Source organism: Natator depressus, chromosome 1 (genome assembly GCF_965152275.1).
Source record: "Natator depressus isolate rNatDep1 chromosome 1, rNatDep2.hap1, whole genome shotgun sequence".
Lineage (NCBI taxonomy): Eukaryota > Metazoa > Chordata > Testudines > Cheloniidae > Natator > Natator depressus.
This window is the reverse complement of record NC_134234.1, coordinates 135,106,985-135,126,179: the sequence shown is the minus strand read 5'-3', so window position 1 is coordinate 135,126,179 and position 19,195 is coordinate 135,106,985. Positions and strand designations below refer to the sequence as shown.

Sequence of the window (19,195 nt, the reverse complement as noted above, 5' to 3'; positions counted from 1 at the left end):
TAGTCAAGTCTAAATTCTGATTCCCTGGAAGAACAGTAGAAGAGAAATCACTTAGGAAGCTATAAGGTCATTCTTAAAAGGATGCCGATGCTATGTTCAGAATATGGGCCACTTTAGACTTTATTTTATTGCTTTGCAAAGTCCAATTCAGTTTTCAAAATGAATGCTTCGGTGTTCTTTCTGTGTATAAGGAACAAATTCATTCCAGCAGTCTAGCACTCCTTGAATATCAGACTACGGTGTGCACACAAAGGAACACAGATGAGTATATTCACTATCCTTGTACAGCTGCCCTTTCAGCGATGCTTGATAGCTTTTAAGGAATCTTAGCTCTGTCCTTCCACGTGACACATGGCGACGCATCCTTTTCCAATTTCTTCATGATTTTGTACCAGTTAACCAAGCCTACAAGAATTACATTAATCCCAATATACAAATGTTTGTCTGAAAAGGGTTCAGTACAATTTCATTTGTCCATTTTTAAAGCCCTCCCCATGTTGAAGGGCTTAGAAATGTCAGTACAAGAAAATAAAGTCATTTCTTACTCCTACCATAATTCAAGGTGTTAGTTTTGTAAATTATTCCCACCCTGAAGCCTACAACTAACTCAGAAGTCCACAAATCAGGTAGGGACAAGAGTTTGGGATTAGGGTAGGCGTGGGGGAAGTCTTCATATCAACCAGAAAAGCCAGATCACATCCTGCGTATCTGTGACTAACAGTCTTTCAAGGTGAAAAGGGCCCATGTAAGGTCCTATTCACCACTTAGGCCTCACTTGCACCTTTAATATTGGTCTTAAGAGGGATCTAAGTGCAGGGGTGAAAGTAAAGCCAAAGACTTACCAGTATGGGGGCCGGCTCCAGCCCCCGGAACGGGTGGGGCTGGGGGTCAGTGTCCCCTGCCAGCCCTTCCACGCTGCCTGGCTCGCGCTGCCCAGGGCTCCAGAGGCGATTTAAAGAGCCCAGGGCTCTGGCCGCTGCTGCGGTAGCAACAGTGGCGGCCGGAGCCCTGGGCCCTTTTAAATTGCTAGCCCCAGGGCAGCTGCTCCTTTTGCGCCCTCCCCCCCCCCCGCTGCCCCCTCCATTGGTGGCCCTGTCAGTAGGGACCCAGCAGGCACAAAAGGGGCAGCAACGTTAAAGCACTGCCATGGCAGCACTTTAAAGTCAGCTGGGTACGGGCCGGTACTGGCAGCCACTTTTTACTGGTACACCATAACAGCCCGTACTGGCTTATTTTCATCCCTGCCTAAGTGGTAGGTAGGGCCTTGTGAGGGACTGCTACACTGGGGGTGAAATGCACTCTTAAAATCAATAAAAATCCTATTTGAATATGCACCAAAAAGCTTTCATAGGAATATGACTATTAAAATTCCAGGCACTCCCCTCCTCCCTGTCTCTTTTTTTATCCTTTTTATTAACAAGCGTGTTAACACTAGTGCAGTTCTCAATATTTTCTATCCAAAAACACCATGTTACAACAGAAAAATGGTTAGGGGCTCTTCTCTCTCCCTTCGCCTGTAGCCATAAAGAAAAGGAGGGCAGCCATCGCCTCCCAGACCTGTTTGCAATCCCTGGGTTGAGAACTCACGTATTAGTGTATCAGATGCATTCATCTCCATCACACTTCTTCTCTCAACTGGATAGTACTCTAATTCCTATGGCCATGGTCTATCAGAGGATGCACATTATAGACTTGACAGAGGGGGAGAAATGGCCTTTGTTCATCTGCTGCAGAAAGGAAATGAAAAGTAGAAGACAACTGGGGTGGACAGTGGGTATGTGTGAAAGACAGAGTGGGAGTGTTAGAGGAAGATGAATTAAAGAAAAGCATGCATGTTCTTAAATAAAATAGCTCTCAGCAGAAGGGATGACTAATTATTTCATAATTTGCAGCTTTGATCGTGTCATGCATTGTCTTTTTACATATCTCGTCTATTCAAAGGATCTGACGATGCCCAACAGAAAATAGAACCCCAGCGATATTGGATGATGGTGACTGTGTTCAGTTAGAAAACAAGGTAATCCTTATCCTCTTCTCATGCTTGGAGTTTGTAACTCAATTCTGTAAAAGATTTTGGATGGGAATTATTAACATTATTTCTTTGATTGGTATTTCCATCAAATCCCCCCCTCCCCCCCGACCAAGTCTTTTACTGCACAAAATGTGACAATTTACCATAAGAAATGTTAGGGCCAGGAAGAGGCCAGGCATCCCAGAATGCATGTCCTTTTCATAACTGGTCTTAAAACTGTTTTCTTATTTTTTCACTGTACACATCAATTCCCCCCTTGCGCTGGAAACACATCTAGATTAGGGGTGAAATCCTAACTGGGGAGCTTTGCCATTGACTTCAGTGAGGCCAGGATTTCACCCTAGGTGTTTGTTTCAGCTCCTTTATAATCCCTTTCATAATTCTGAAAATTCTAACTGGGTCAAAGTGAAGTGTCCCCTTTCACAAGAAAGGCAAAGCTCAATTTAATTAACCCTAAAAAACCAGAGAATCATAAAATCATAGAAGATTAGGGTTGGAAGAGACCTCAGGAGGTCATCTAGTCCAACCCCCTGCTCAAAGCAGGACCAACCCCAAGTAAATCATCCCAGCCAGGGCTTTGTCAAGACAGGTCTTAAAAACCTCTAAGGATGCACATTCCACCACCTCCCTAAGTAACCCATTTCAGTCCTTTACCACCCTTCCAATGAAATAGTTTTTCCTAATATGCAACCTAGACCTCCCACACTGCAACTTGAGACCACTGCTTCTTGTTCTGTCATCTGCCACCACTGAGAACATCCTAGCTCCCTCCTCTTTGGAACCCCTCTTCAGGTAGTTGAAGGCTGCTATCAAATCCCCCCTCACTCTTCTCTTCTGCAGACTAAATAAACCCAGTTCCCTCGGCCTCTCCTCACAAGTCATGTGCCCTAGCCCCCTCATCATTTTTGTTGCCCTCTGCTGTACTCTCTCCAATTTGTCCACATCCATTCTGTAGTGGGGGCCACAAAACTGGATGCAGTACTCTAGATGTGGCCTCACCAGTGCTGAATAGAGGGGAATAATCACTTTCCTCGATCTGCTGGCAATGCTCCTACTAATGCAGCCCAATATGTCGTTAGTCTTCTTGGCAACAAGGGCACACTGTTAACTCATATCCACCATCTCATCCACTGTAATTCCCAGGTCTTTTTCTGCAGAACTGTGCTTAGCCAGTTGGTCCCCAGCCTGTAGCAGTGCATGAGATTCTTCCATCCTAAGTGCAGGACTCTGCACTTGTTCTTGTTGAACCTCATCAGATTTCTTTTGGCCCAATCCTCCAATTTGTCTAGGTCACTCTGGACCCTATCCCTACCTTCCAGCATATCTACCTCTCCCCCACAGTTTAATGTCATCCCCGAACTTGCTGAGGGTGCAATCCGTCCCATTATCCAGATCATTAATGAAGATATTTAAGTGCTTCAAAATGAATTCCTTGAGGACCTGCTCCTAACATGAATCTCAATCAGCCCCATCTATACCCTATTGAGATCATCCTGCCTTCTTGCTGTGTTCTGACTCCACCTTGGGTTCGATTCTACTCCTCACTCACACTGAGAAGAATCATGGTGTGGGCAGTGTGTGTGGCAGAGACACACGGAATCCAGAGTTGCTTGTGCTCAGACACAGGCTGGTGCGTGAGTGAAAGCTCTCTCTCTGCTTAGAGGGGACCTTCTTCTAGAACTCAAGGACAGGAATTTTGAAGGAGATAGATTTATTTATGCATTCACATGTATTCACTCCATTGGTCCCAGGCCCTAAGTGCATTGCAAGGTGTAAATAAAACAACATGGTGTTGGTCATGAAAAGGGGCAGAGTGACAGCCTTGGAGATTGAGGTTCTCAATAGATTCACAAAACACATCCAGCATGAGTAGCACTAGCTTCCCTGTGCCACCACAATGTCTGAAGGCAGTCCGGGAGGGAGTACCTCAAGGGGTCAGAGGAAGGGAATCATGGGTACCTATCCAGACTAAAAATAGGTTTGTGTTGTGTATAAGGGCAATGGACTCAAGGGAGAATGAAAGGAGAACTCATTCTCCATGTCCACTTAGTACTCATTCTTTCACTGAGGAACTCATTCTTTCCTGACAGGGCTGCCAACTGGTGACACTGTTTTCTGTGTCCAAGATTCATGTCTACTAAGGACGTGGATTTAAGGTGACCTGCTTTTTCATATAGGCCACTGACCAGCCACCGGATGATGGTGACTAGCAATTAGTCACCTAGGCTTCAATGCCATCAACACAATATAAATGCCTAGACAGAGAGCACTGGATTTGAACTGGTAACCCAGATGTTAACAGCACATTACCAATCCCTGTGAATCAGCCAGTCCTTTTGGAGTGATTTTTTTTTAATAGGAAATGCAATGTGAGGGTTTAACTGGAATCTTTAGTAAACATTATTGATGGTTACAAGATCAAATAAAGATCAGGAATGTGCTAAATGAAATCTTAAAATAGTTTTTATATGTCTTAAAAGTACAAAAAAATCATCCTATTAGAGCCAGATATGAAATTTAAATATACACTCTGTATAACACATTAACTTCTATATAAACAACCACTGGGGATAGACCATTGATTCTCCCTTGCTGATGTCAGGGAATTGATTTACCCTTTTATTGACCTGAAATTTGTAAATGTTAAAATCCAGTAAATGTTAGTGTAAATAACCAATATTTCATCCCCAAACTTCCACTTGTATCCTATGGGTTTTCCTTTCAAGTTAGTATGTTGTTGTAATAGATGATCCTGGAATGGAGATGAGGCCTGATAGGGCCATGATAACTCTCATGGCTTTGCTGTCATATACCATTCCATCTATACGTTCATAGTTTATACTCCCAAGTGAATTATGATCCTTCTATTCACTCTGAAGCCATTATTGCACATGCCTATACTGCACTGAGGAATAAGGATATGTCTGTAGAGGGTATCTTAGGATCAGCAATAGGCAAAACGTTTCAGAAAAATAAATGTCATCCCGTCCTAATTTCTGCCTGCTGTCTATATAGCCAACTCAAAGCCCGTAGTTTAGCTTAGTTCGCCCATAGCTCCCTACCTGTTATCTCCATTATACCTACTATCTTTCTTTGAGAAGATTACATTATGCAGTATGGAGGGAGGTTGTCTTTATTCCAGAGCCTCCATGCTGAGCCAGGCCATCTGCTCTGTTGAGCTCTTACTCAGGCCCATATCTGCAAAGGTACTTAGGCACCTAAGTCCTTTTTTTAGGCACCACTCTGATCCACAAAACTCCCACCCAGCTGCTGCCTAACTCTGCAGGTGCCTAAACTTGCTCAATGCCTAAGTTTTTTGTGGTAAAAGTTCCCTAGGGGCCTATGTTTGATTCTGGGCATAGGCACTGCTGTCTCTACTCAAGGTTCCTGGGCACATATCTCCTGCTTAAGCCCTAAAGCAACCCATGAACTGGAGGAAGATAGGCACGCCTTTGCCTAACTAACCTGTGGGGCCAGATCTAGTAGGTCAGCTCAGAGGCCAACTAACTCCACACAAAATGGCCTGGCAGAGGGGGAGCTCATTTATAAACTTTACCCCGTGGTGAGAGCACTCATGTGGGATGGGGGAGACCACAAGTTCAGGTCCCCCTCTGCCTCCGAGGGAGAAGGGATTTGTACAGGGATCTGCTGCCTCGAACCACTAGGCAATAGACTCATTCTTACTCTCTGGCTCCATTAATATGTAATTATTCAATTAAAGTGGAATAGATGCAATAGGAGAGATTCAGGGAAACCCACATCAGAATACCATGTAGCCTAGCGGTTAGGGCACTCCCTTGAGAGATGACAGACTCCTGTTCTCCTCATCAGGCAGGGGCAGGGGGACTTGAACCATCTCCTCCTTCTCCACTCCCTGGCTGTTCTGGGTGGAGTTAGGCAGCCTCTGAGCACACCTACTGGATAGGCCCCGCATGTTCGTTAGGTGGAGGAGTGCCTGTCTTCCCTTGGCTCATGGTTCACAAGGAGAGATAAGCGCCTCTCTGCAGCCTGGACATAGGCACTTAACTCTGTGAGAGGGACAGGGCTTAGCACACCCCCCTCTCTTCCATCTCTCCCACTGGCTAGCTTAAGCTGCTCCCTGCCTAGTTTGCTGGCTTTGTGGTTCGCATTCTAAGGCACCTCTCTCTCCCCATTCATTGTGTAGGAAGCCTAGACAACTAACTCAGCTCTGTGGATCACAGTTTGCTCTGTGATTTTCTACGTGCCTACGTCCCTTGGTGGATCCAGGCATCAGTTACTCAGTTCCTGCATTTTCAGCAAGGATGGAAGGGAGGATATAAAGGGAGAATAAAAGTGGCTTTAAGCCACCTTGCACTCCTTATATGGTAGGGCCAGGCAGAATCTTGTCTGGCCCCGGGTGTAAGTTAGGCTAAGGGCAGCTCCAGTTTACACTCTACTTATCATGGTCTCCTATGGGTACTGGGAAGCAGAAAATTGTCATAGTATACCCAGGCCACACTCTTTCCTTCAGAGCCTGGGAATGGGCCTCAGGGAGCCATTTCTGCTCATTCTAAGGCCTTTTTATTCTCTGACAGAGCAATGTGACAGAATCTTTAGCAAAACTGAGAGACAACTCCTGGGACTTTGCCAGTATGGTTGCCAACTTTGTAATACTGTATTTAAAAACTGGACACTCCAGCACGAGTGTTGGATCCTCCCCTTTGTCACCCCTTCCCCCTGAGGCCCCACTCCTACCCCGCCCCTTCCCCCCAGGCCTCACTCCTGCCCCGCCTCTTCCCCCAAGACCCCACTCCTGCCCTGTCCCTTCTCTCTGAGCCCCCCTCCCTTTGCTCGTCTTTCCCCCTCCCCACATTGCTCACTGCTTTTCCCCCCTGCCCCCCTCCCTGTGTGGGTCAGGAGGGACTTGCCTGTGGAGCCAGGGTTGGGAGCTGCAGCCACCTGATGCAGGCAGGAGGTGGTCCTGGCTGAGTAGAGGTTGTCGCAGGTGATGACTCAGCACCTCCCCTGCCCGCAGTAACTGGACTTTGGGTGTCCAGTCAGTAGATCTGACCAGACACTGTCAGGTCCCCTTTCCGCTCAAAAACCAGGCACCTGACCACCCTATTTGCCAGTCAAATGGAAACAAGGTGTCAAGGTTCCTTCCCCACTCTGAACTCTTGGGTACAGATGTGGGGACCTGCATGAAAGACCCCCTAAGCTTATTCTAACCAGCTTAGGTTAAACACTGCCACTACCAAAGTGTTACACAAAGAACAGGAGAAGTGCCCACTTGCTAACGTCTCCCCCCAAAAATATCCCCCCAAGCACTACACCCCCTTTCCTGGGGAAGGCTTGATAAAAATCCTCACCAATTTGCATAGGTGAACACAGACCCAAACCCTTGGATCTTAAGAACAATGAAAAAGCAATCAGGTTCTTAAAAGAAGAATTTTAATTAAAGAAAAAGTAAAAGAATCACCTCTGTAAAATCAGGATGGTAAATACCTTACAGGGTAATGAGATTCAAAACATAGAGAATCCCTCTAGGCAAAAGCTTAAGTTACAAAAAGACACAAAAACAGGAATATACATTCCATTCAGCACAACTTATTTTATCAGCCATTTAAACAAAACAGAATCGAATGCATATCTATCTAGATTGCTTATTAGCCCTTTACAGGAGTTCTGACCTGCATTCCTGCTCTGGTCCCGGCAAAAGCATCATACAGAGAGAGCCTTTGTTTCTCCCCCCCACTCCAGCTTTGAAAGTATCTTGTCTCCTCATTGGTCATTTTGGTCAGGTGCCAGCGATGTTATCCTAGCTTCTTAACCCTTTACAGGTGAAAGGGGTTTTCCTCTGGCCAGGAGGGATTTAAAGGTGTTTACCCTTCCCTTTATATTTATAACACAAGGTATTTTGTGTCACTTATCACCAGAAATTTTATAGCACAAGAGCTCTGATTAAAACTCCAAAAATGCCAACATTTCACTTAGTTTTTATGTAACTATGATTAGTTCACAGAGATGAGGGTTTTTTCTGCGTTCCGCCATGATGGGCTGAATTCTGTTCACCTTACTCATTCATATGGTCCCGCTAACTGCTTAGGGTTTGGCCTGAGTCTAAAATGCACATGGGGAAACCAATCTTACATCTTCTGTTTCTGTTATAAAGTACATCATCTTCGATGAAATGTAATTGCCACTTGGCTATAATCTGACCTCCACCCCAAGGTGCAGTCATGCTACCATCTGTTACCAAAGCTCTTCAGTTGCACAAGGCTACTATAGGTGAGGAATGTTCCGTCAGATTTCTTTGATATCCTGTGGGCTCTCAATCAGTAGCCACTTCGATTGCCTCACTCTAGAATTTTAGTGTAATCTGTAAGCAAATGACTGCAGTAAAAACCCAGCAGATAGTGTATCGACTTGGTTGATGTTATTCCCTGCTGAGATATGTAACGTTGTTCTGAGTGAGGGGTAAGTTAAATGCCAAATATATGCACCTCGTCGGCAGCACTAGCAATGCAGAAGTCATGGGCAGGAGTAGCTATGTGAATTCTCTTGCTTGCTCCCTAAGGGGAATTGCTTGTAGACAGGGAGTACGGTGAAGGATGTTGATGTGATTTGAAATCTTGTCTTTCCTTGACAAATCATGTGTTTGGCGTGGTCCAAAAGTGTTTATTCAGTTGTGCAATTGGTGCAGTCTATACCCATTGTGTCCCACGATGATTGTGCAACAGCAATACATGTCCTTAAGACAATGAGGTTCTATTATTATAATTTCCTCCTTGCAAAGCATCCAGCAGTTCATCTCTTTTGCTTGCAGTCTCTTCAGTATGCAGCAACACATTTGTTCACTGCTCCAGGGCACTGGGATCACATTACACTTTCCTTGCTTATTGTACATTGACTGCTTATGAAGTGTCAAATTGACTTGGAATTGTTCATCTTGGTTTTTACACCTTTAGTGGCTATATTTGTTACCTACTCCGTAACCCTCATCTGGACAGGTAATTACATTCTGACACCACTTGCCCTCTAAGGACCACAGCAGAGTATCAGATTCCAGCATGTGAGCAAGTCTTTGCTATAGTGGGCATTGGATGTTTGAATTCACTCCACCAGAAACCTGCCTCTCCTCCTTTTTTCCCTATTGTCCAGCACCTTAACTCTTTAAACCCCATATTTTATATTTTTCTCTTCCCTTATCTTATGTTAGATTTCCTCTTAGATTTTTTTTACAGTGGAAAGACAGGGGGTTTTATTCTATTTTAGAACATTTGAGGGCATTTTTGAAATAACAAGAAAAACAAAATTGTGAATTCATTGCACTACATGGTAGTTAATGTTTGGTGACCATTTCAGCTGTGTTCTGACTACATGTCACATAAACACACGTTAAGGGCCACAAGGTAGTCAGCCCATGCAGAGGTGTGCAAAGGAGAGAGAGCACAAAGAGCTTCCATTCTCTTTTATCTCCTGTGTTGCAGGAAGCCACAGTTATAGCTGGGGCCCTACCAAATTCACAGCCATGAAAAATGTGTCATGGACTGTGAAATCTGGTCTTTTGTGTACTTTCACTCTATACTACACACATTTTACAGGGGAGACCAGCGTTTCTCAAACTGGGGGTCCTGACCGAAAAGGGGGCAGTGGCAGGGTTCCAGATTATTGTAGGGGGTGTCATAGTATTGCCATACTTACTTCTGCACTGCCTTCAGAGCTGGCTGGCCAGAAAGCGGCGGCTGCTGGCCAGGCATCCAGCTCTGAAGGTGGCACTGCCAGCAGCAGCATAGACGTAAGGGTGGCAATGGGCGGCCGGAGAGTGGCAGCTGCCGGCCGAGGGCCTAGCTCTGAAGGCAGCTGCACAGAAGTAAGGGTGGCAATACCATACCATGCTACCGCTCTCTGGCCTCCCAGCTCTGAAGGCAGCACCGCAGCCAGCAGCAGTGCGGAAATAAGGGTGGCAGTACTGCTATCCCCCCTACAATAACCTTGCGACGCCCCCACACTATATCCTTTTGGGTCAGTACCTTACAGTTACAACACTGTGAAATTTCAGATTTAAATAGCTGAAATCCTGAAATTTATGATTTTAAAATCCTATGACCATGAAATTGACCAAAATGGACCGGGAATTTGGTAGGGCCCTAATTGTAGCCATTGCTGTCCTGATCAGTGGCTCTGTGGGCTAGTGCCCTTAAGGGTGTGAGTTGCATCAAAAGGGCAGAGAGGAGGCAGGGTTTTGGAACACCACTCCTCCACAGCAGCCCGTAACTCTGGCTTGCTACAGACGGGATGTTGCACGCTCTTCAGCATAGGGACCATCTCCTTGGATGTGTATGTACAGCGCATAGTGCAATAGGGCTCTGATCCACAGGAAAATCTCTCTAGGTGCTACTGTAATATAAATATGAAATAAGGGGTGGCACAGCAGTTGTTGTCTCCAGGAGATTTGGGCACAGTGTCTCCCATAGAAAGCTGTTTGAAAAATATCAAAGTATTCTACATTTTGATGATTTATTTCTGCATTTTTTTTTTACCAGCTCTCCTCCTGGATCTTCCTGTTGGGGTATATGGGCCTTGCACTGCCTCCTGTTCTGGGCTAGGCATTAGTGGCATAATCTGGCCCTATTTATACACTAAGCAGTGAATTCATGGTTATTGTCATTCATATGTGCTAAAGCTGAACAATCATCCTGCAGATATCTAAGGCCCTGATCCTGAAAAGAACTTGGTACAGATAGAATCTTGTGCTGGCACAGTGCCCCATTTCTCTGCCTGCATTCAGGGGTCCAACAGCATGGAGTAACTTGCAGGATCAGGGCCTAAATTGGTTGTTTGATCATTAGTAATAAAAAAATATATATACAGATCAAACTCAGCATTTAGCTTTACATTTCCAAAACACTGTGCTAGTATGCCTAGAATGAAGTTTCTGGTTGCAACAGTCATGATATTAACAACAGTGTGTTTACTAAAACCATCTTTTAGAAGTTTAATAATGTGTGTCTGTTCATTGATAAACCTAAAATCAGCATTTAATTGCTATGTCATAAATATCTTGTTAAATCTAAATTAGATCCTTATTTGAGACACTTGAGATAATGACCCAATTTTTTTTCCTTGTAATTGTAAGTGGAACAAAAGGTCTTCTGTGTGTGGATTAGTTATAGGGAATGTGTAGATTCCCTCATAGGATCAATTTACAAATACTTGCTTAATGATTTTAGCTGGGAATTATATTAGCTTCCTGAACTCTGTTTAGTACAGGAACTTGAATTGGTGCAAAATCCTGTAACTAATGGTTTCAAATGCAAAAAATGTGATGAAGTCATCTGTTATTTTGAGGTCAGGGTTAATTAACTGCTTCTATTGAGCTCATATTTTATTGTTGCAGCCTGAAACTACCAGTTTAATTGGTGATAATCTAGGGCCTGATCCCACAAATCCTTTTTCATGTGAGTAGTCCCATTGGTTTTGGTGGACTACAGTGAGCACACTTCACAGAATCATGCTCTGAATGTTTTGCTACATGTCTCTGGATTAAGATGATTTTTGTTTCCAGTGCTTCTCTTTTTGTTTTGTTTGGCATGTGGAGATGTTGGTCTGGAGCCGTCCTTGGGTATAATCTGTTGTTAAATACCTGAAAGGAATTTATTTTCTCACCTGAATTTTCACACTAAAGTACATGTGAGCAGATACTATACAGAATGAATTTGATACCAGAGGAAAACGTTCTGTTCCTTGTTTTGTCTGTGTGGCACCATCCCCTCCCTGTGCTCCCATGAGGCCTACTAAGAGCCATCTTGCAGCAGACGTACCTCCCCTCAGGGAGGCCCTGTCAAGTAGCTGTCTCCAGTTCAAAGAGTATAAAACCAAAGGGTCTTCTGCTGCTCCTAGGCTACCTTTCACTGTGTCCATTCCTACAGTGCTGAACTTCTCCTGAAGGCCCAGCCTCGACTTGAGCCACTAGTCCCCAGGGTTTCTTCTCTGGAGTCCTTTCCCTAGTCTGGTTCTCCCTGGACTGGATACTTATTCCCAGGCCATCTGCCTGGGGGTTGACCTTTCCCAGCCTCCTCCGGCCATGCCACCCTCTCCTTCCAGGGCCAGTCACAGGAGACCACTTTCCCCTGTAGCTCTCTTCTAGCTGAGTCTCCCAGCTCCCCCATCGCCCAGCTCTTCCCCAGCTGGGTCTGATAAATGAATAGAGCCACCTGCTCCACAGCCAGTCAGGATCAGTTGCAGAGGCTAATCTGTGACAGGCGAGACTGAGCCTATCTCCCCATAAAGGGCCAGCCAGCCTGTGACAGTCTGTAAAATGTCTGTCTAAATATAATCTATAATAACATAATCTAAATATATGTTGCTATTTAATTCATTCAATTTTTCAGTGTAGGGTCCTGAAATAAGCTATTTTGTCTTAGTCGCTGGTGAGCCGATTAAAGAATCCGTGGTACAGCATGGTAAGCGTTTCTAGTAAACAAACCACTGGTTGGTTGATGATTTTGTCTTGTAAACTGGCAGAAAGAATTCAAAGGATGTGGGCCATCTCCCATACCTGCCTGCTTTTGAAGCCTGTTATGTTCCTCTCCATCACAAATACAGTGATTGAAAATGAAAGTCAGTGCCTCCCATGTTCCCCAGCCAGTTTGTTTATATATGAGATAGTGCTGTTGGATTAAAGGTGTATTCTTTGTATTTCTATAGTCTAAAAATAAAATATACTATATTTTTTAAAGTACTATACTTTTCACTTTTTTTCCATCGATGTTCATTTGAAACATTTTAAAAATAACGTGAACCGTGAAAAAAACTCCATGAAATCCATTAGGGACTTCACTATAGCTTTTGGTTTTTTTGTGGGGGAGGGGATGGAAGTGCTCAGAGACTAAAGCGATGGGTGACAGTTGTACGCTGGAAAATGAAAGACATCTGAGTCAGGACATGATGTGGTGGGCAGGGGGAAAGTTGGGAACCATGGGTGCAGATAGTATGAGCAAGCTGTTTCCTAGAAAGTCAGGGAAGTTAGAGTTTCTCCACATTTCTGTTGACTCTTTGCTTTGTCCCTGCCTTTATTAAAAACTTTAAAGTTTGATCCAAATCCCATTGGAGTCAACAGAAGACCTTCTCTTGACTTACGTGGGCTTTGGGTCAGGTTCTTAAAGGGGAGTCTAAATATAACTGTCTAAACCTGCAGCATTTAACTTCATTTTGTAAATATGATGGAGTCTATGGCCAGAAGGGACCATTGTGATCATCTCCCCTGACCTCCTCCATAACACAGGCCATAGAACTTCCAGAGATACTGTTGAGAATTTCTGCCATATTAATAAGACTTAGCTGTTAATACAGCACTTTTCATCAGTAGCTCTCAAAATGCTTTACCAAGGACATTGCTATCATTAGCCCCATTTTACAGATGGGGAAGCTGATGCACAGAGAGGTGAAGTGCCTTCCCCTGGGTCGCCAAGCTGGGAAGAGATCCCATATTTTCCAAGTCCCAGTCCAGTGCTCTAACCACTACGACACACTCCCTCCCCACTCTAGAGCACACTGAGTAGTGCCTCCGAAGGGAAGTTTACAGTAAAGCAAACAGGGTCATGGGCAGTACTTGGGATGGATAACAGTGTGGGAAGGATAGCAGAGAAGCCAAATGTTAAATGAGGCATTTCAGTTTAAAATATTTTTAGATTAAATAGTATTTGAATTTAAATGATTAGTTAATTAACTGATTATAATGTAGTGGGAAAGGGCACTATACATACAGGTGAAATTCCCCCTTTGGCAAAGGACCTGAAGAAACCCTATGATTCCCCTTGCAAATGGAGGGAGGGAGAGAAACAGACACACAGACGGGGAGAGAGGAAGACTTAGCACATCCCTCCTGGGGAAGAGAACTTCATGCCAACCCTGAATGAACCAGTACAGCAGGGACAAGCCACAGTCACTGGGGACAAACTGGTTGGCAGGGTAGAATGTTGCATTCAGAAAACAGGTGGTAAAAGACTAAAGCCACAAATAATATAACTGTGTGTTTCAAAAATAATTTCTCTATTAAGTAACAGATCACAGCTGAAAATACTGGATTAAAATTATTTTCTATACTAGGGTCGTTTGTGATGAATACTCAGGAAGAAATTATACAAGCCATTGATGATTACAGAAATGCAAAAAATGGATTTGAGAGAGCTGCCACCTGGAAGTCAAAGATAGGAAACCAATGATCTACAATGTTAAGAGTGTAGCTGGGTGTTTCATATTTACATCATAAGCGTCTGATCCTGCAATCCCTTACACATGTGAGTAGTTCTGTTGCCTTCAGTGGAGCTACTCATATGAATAAAAATTACTAGATCAGGCCAGTAGTATATACTTAATATACCCAATTACCAAGCATGTCTGTGTGATTATTGTTTTTTGTGGGTTAACTCTACATTTTTGCATATGTGTGTGTATGTATGTATGTATGTGTATATATATATATATATATATATACACACAAATGTGGGTGGAAAGTGCATTAAGTCATTTTGTTTTGGTATACAAAAATATGTTTCTCTTTTGCTGCAATAAAAAGACTCTCATTTTAAATCTATTGCTTCATAAGTTCTCTTTAAAAAAATCATTTATTTAAACTATTTACTTTCCTTTGTGACACTCCATTAAGTAAATCTTACAGCCCTGAAGATATAAAAGAGTATGTGGTCATCTCCCCTTTTTTAAAAAAAACCGAGGGAACTAGCTATTGTAATACGTGTGCTGTGTAAGAACGTGTGCTGAAGTTTCATGTTTCAGGTAATCTTTTTAAAATAATGGCAGTCTAGATTGCATCAGTTAGTTTAAAAACTGCTATGCTATTGGTAGGGACAGGATGGGATTAGAGCCAAACTTTGACTCTGTTTCTGCCAAAGTCTGTATCAGATTTAAGACACATGCTTCTGCAAGCTTCCACGAGGGTTGTGAAAAAAGTTTTAATACAGAGTTGGATTACAGCTCTCTGTAGCTCAAAACATTGGCCGTTATACTACCATCTTAAAAGGCAGCTGTAACACAGAGCACAGAATATAGCATATTTTTAAAGTTTCTGGACCACAAATTAATTGAGTCCCTTTGTGAGTCCAGATGGAAGATCAGTTAATAACATTAATGTGAATCTGATTACCTGATTACTTGTGAGATTATCAGATAAAACCAAGCAAATGCTTAAACTTTTTTCAAATGTATCTAAAGAACAGTCTAGGAAATGACATTGTCTAGGTGAATTATAATTGTGTTGGATGAGACAACAGTTATTTACTTTCTCACGTGCTTATTCTGTTTGGATTTACAACTGAAATTCTGGAAGTTTTTTTTTTAAATTGTTGCAAGAAATGCATTTCGAAACAGAGCCTTCCAGCTGTATGATATCAACTGCGTAGTAATCTGTGGATCTTAAACATCAGAATGTACAAACCGTGGGCAGCCTTGAATATTTTCATGGTGTCTTTTCTGCATCTCCTGCAGGGATCTGATTATGAGTATGGACCTGTGAAGGTAGGTGGGCTTTAATTTACTAATATAACAAATCTCAATTGTCTGAGAATACATTAATTGCATTGCATGAAGTGGCGGTAGTGTCTAAATGATTTTTGTTTGTTTACCTATTTGGTTGTGTGAGTTATTGTTGTTCAGTTACACCGATATGAAGCAAGCGGAGAGGAACCAGTATTCTGTACTAAATAGTTTAATCCATAATCATTGTTTAATAGTTTTGTCCTTTTGCCACTTATAAAGTTTCTGCCTTAAATAAATCCTTTAATATCGGTCTTAAAAATAAAAAATTAACTTGAAAGTCAGAAAATTTAGATTTCTTTTAAAAAATAGACGTTCCCTATCATTTTGCATTAGTATGTTATCTAGGGAATTACTTACAAGGTATAGAAAGATTTCCTCTGAAGCACTTGTTCAATAATTTGTCACCAATTAATGTCTCTTCTCACGGTTGTTAAAAGGCTTTATCCAGGTTTCTAACCTATGTAGTGACAGATAATAATACAGCATATTGACCGGGGATACAGTTTTCTTCTGGGATTTGTACATTAAAAATTAAGATGAAGCATCCTCATGAATGTGGGATTTTTCGGATCTGACTTTTTGAGAAAATGTAAATACTCCCAGACAGTAATTTCTAAAGGAAACCAAGTGTCAAATACGATTCCTAGTTTGTAGGATTTCCAAGTCACAGTTAATCCAGTGTGTGCTCCTGAGACACTAGCAAGTCCTCGTGCCATTAAGGAAAAAACAACACCACCAGCTAACACTCTTGTTCTTACTTCAGAGAATGTCTTCCTTTGCTAAGCAATGACCACACACTAGTCCATAAAACACACTGAATTCTGACCTCTGTTTCAAGAGGCTGGGTTGCACACACAAATGCAGAGATCCACTACAAGAATGACAATTAGCATTAGTGCATGATGTGTGTTTTGAGAATGACAAATGACTAGTCCCTCTGCATCCTCCTAGTATGAAGTTTTAATTTACAGCATGAACAGTCTGTAATTTGAAACAGTGAAGACTAGTATAATCAGTCTGCTCATTTCCTTTTCACCTTGATTGACAAATCATTGGTTTCTCCCATGTAGATGACTAATCCTATGTGTGACTGGGTGCACAACAGAAGTAAAATAGGTGATGAGAACTCTGTCTGCAGATATAGCACAGAGTGCTAATTCAGTATATTGGTAGTCCAATAGTTATGTGAGTAAAAAGTCTTTCATTGAATTTTGCAACAATATACATTCTCCCAAGAATAAATGCAATGGCTTATTTAGCTATGACATCCTTAATAGCTTTTCTCCATACTGTATGTACTATGATGCCACTGTCATACAGTCTTTTCAACATATGTACAGCTGTAATGGTTGACATTTGGCTGCACTGTCAATTAGTCACAGTTTGGCCATAACGTATTACTGCAGTATAAGACCAGTTACACTCCAGCACTAACATGAAGGTGTGGTGTAGGTCAGTCCAAAAAAAGATCTGTGTTTCAAATAGACTTCACCATGTGATAAAACCAAAGTTAATTTCTCTGCTTTCTCATACTTAAAATATTCTTCTCTTTTTTTGTGAAGAGAGCTTCATGATTGAGTTTTAAGCACATTTAAGTTTTTAGATATTTTACTTCTTGATAGCAAGATTTTGATATTATTTTGGCATTTACTACAGATGAATTTCCTAAAAATACAAGTCTTTAATGTAATGGTGTTTAACATAATCCATAGATTCCTAGCCGTTAGGGAGAGAAAATGCCATTTGATTAATCTAGTCTAACTGCCGGAATTTTGCAAGACTCCGATCTACAACGCTTCTACTATTGTCTGAATAAAGACATTTTAGAATAATTTCTGTGATGGCAACTTGGCCTCTTCCCCTATTAGTTTAACCACTGCCCAGTTGCTCCTCTTGGGTAAGATCATCTCTTCTGTTATGCAGTACAAAAGGGAGTAAATGGACCTAAGAGGCCATGTGGAGAGGAAATATAGCTATGTGGGATCATATCGTGATTTATCTGGTGCTATTCAGCTCTTAAGTATTTCTCCTGCATGCAAGTAGCAGCCCTGTCACCCCAGAGTGTTGCATATGTAACCAAGGATGCTACAAACATTATTTTAGTTGCAGAACACAGAATATATATAACAATTCATACCATAATCTTCTAAAGCTCTTTTAAGTCAATGGGCGTTGTGCTTGAGTAACAACTACAGAATAGAGGTGTGTGCAGTATATTAAAAATTACACTCACTCTCGTGTCATTAAAGAACATTAGTTGGGTTGCAAAGTCAAGCACGCAAAAGTCAGAAAATGCCAAAATTAAGGTTGACTTTTGCGTGCTTGACTCTGCAACCCTAAATGATATTTTACATACAAAAAATTTGTGGAATTTCCCAGATTAACAACCTCCCTCCTCCAAAATAACATCATGTGGCATCATATTGCCATCCACATAATTCATCAGCAGGGTTGGAACCTTTAGATCCACCACAGACCTCTGCCATTTGAGGTAAGAGAGTAACTAATACCAATGGTAGGTGTCTCCTCTATGTGGCCCAGCGCTGGTGGGGGATGAGATACACACTTTGCCAGTAGGTTTCACAGATATTTGCTGACAGCTGAGGGATGTTGAGAACCCCAGGAATTTTGGGTTGCATTCCAGGCTCCGTAGGGTAGTGTCTCTAGTGGGCACAGACCCTTCTGCCCGTTTTCCGCCCCCCCGCCTAGAATTGCCAACATCCCTTATTTTTTCATCTCTGTACAACAAGACTGGGACTTGCTGAGTGCTGCAAAAAGCAGGTAGAAATATGCCTGGTGAATGTAGATGAGTACTGCTTATTCATTATTACTGATGAAGATAATAGTAATATCAGGAGGAAGGGTGGGGCGGGGATGCGAAGAGAACAGTCCCTTATTTTTGAAATACAGTGTTGGCAATCCTACAGGCCTCACCCCAAGCTTGAACCCTTCAGCCCTGCCCAGTCTCTTCCCTACACCCAGCTCCTCATCCCAGACCCATTCTCCTCATCTAATTGGTCCTAGTATTCTGTTCTCTTCTTCCTCATCCCACTCCAGGTATCCTTGCCCAGCCAGTCCCAGTCTTCCCCTCTGAGCAACCATCTGCCCCCCTCCCCACACCCAGTCCTAGTCTCCTTGCCCCACCGGTTCCAGTTCCTCCCCTCCCAGCATCTCCATCTAAGCTGTTTTTTCTCCCCATCATCTACTCGCTGATCCCCCTGCCCACCTTCCCAATTCCCACTGGCTCCCAATCTCCATCTCCCACCCTGGGCTCCTCCTCCAGTCTCAATGTCCCCACCCCACCGGGCTTCTTGTCCATCTCTCTTTGCCCAGCCTGTCCAAGTTGTCCCCTCACACCCTGGCTCCTTGTTAGATATGTCTCTCCTGCCCAGTAGTTCCCAATCCCAGTCTTGATAGTTCCAGCCCTCCTTCCCCAGCCCCAGCTCTGTCTCTGATCCCAGTTCCCTGCCCCAGCTTCAACGTCTCCCCCCACCCTCCCATTTCCCTCTGTGGCTCCCAGTCCCAGCCACCATCTCCCTCCCTGCCAGCCTCTAGTGCCAGTCTTCCCCCCTCCACCTCCAGCCCCTTATCCCAATCTACTCCCCCTCCCTCCCCCCATCAGGTCTGGCTCTTGATCCCTGTGCA

The 19,195-nt window shown here is 43.2% G+C and overlaps 2 protein-coding genes across 2 annotated transcripts in view; both read left to right on the top strand.

The window, feature by feature from the left end:
- The window catches only part of PIR (pirin), a 64,094-nt gene extending 49,874 nt beyond the window's left edge, over window positions 1–14,220 (top strand). The window contains 4 exon segments of the mRNA XM_074943520.1: window positions 1,942–1,971; window positions 1,974–2,017; window positions 12,393–12,459; window positions 14,105–14,220. Coding sequence (XP_074799621.1) covers window positions 1,942–1,971; window positions 1,974–2,017; window positions 12,393–12,459; window positions 14,105–14,220 — 257 coding nt within the window.
- A 779-nt stretch (window positions 14,221–14,999) lies between these two features.
- Window positions 15,000–19,195, top strand: part of VEGFD (vascular endothelial growth factor D) — a 33,316-nt gene continuing 29,120 nt past the window's right edge. Inside the window, exon 1 of the mRNA XM_074945977.1 lies at window positions 15,000–15,529. Within this exon, the coding sequence (XP_074802078.1) occupies window positions 15,440–15,529 (90 nt within the window). The 5' untranslated portion in view covers window positions 15,000–15,439. The remainder of the gene's footprint in view (window positions 15,530–19,195) is intronic.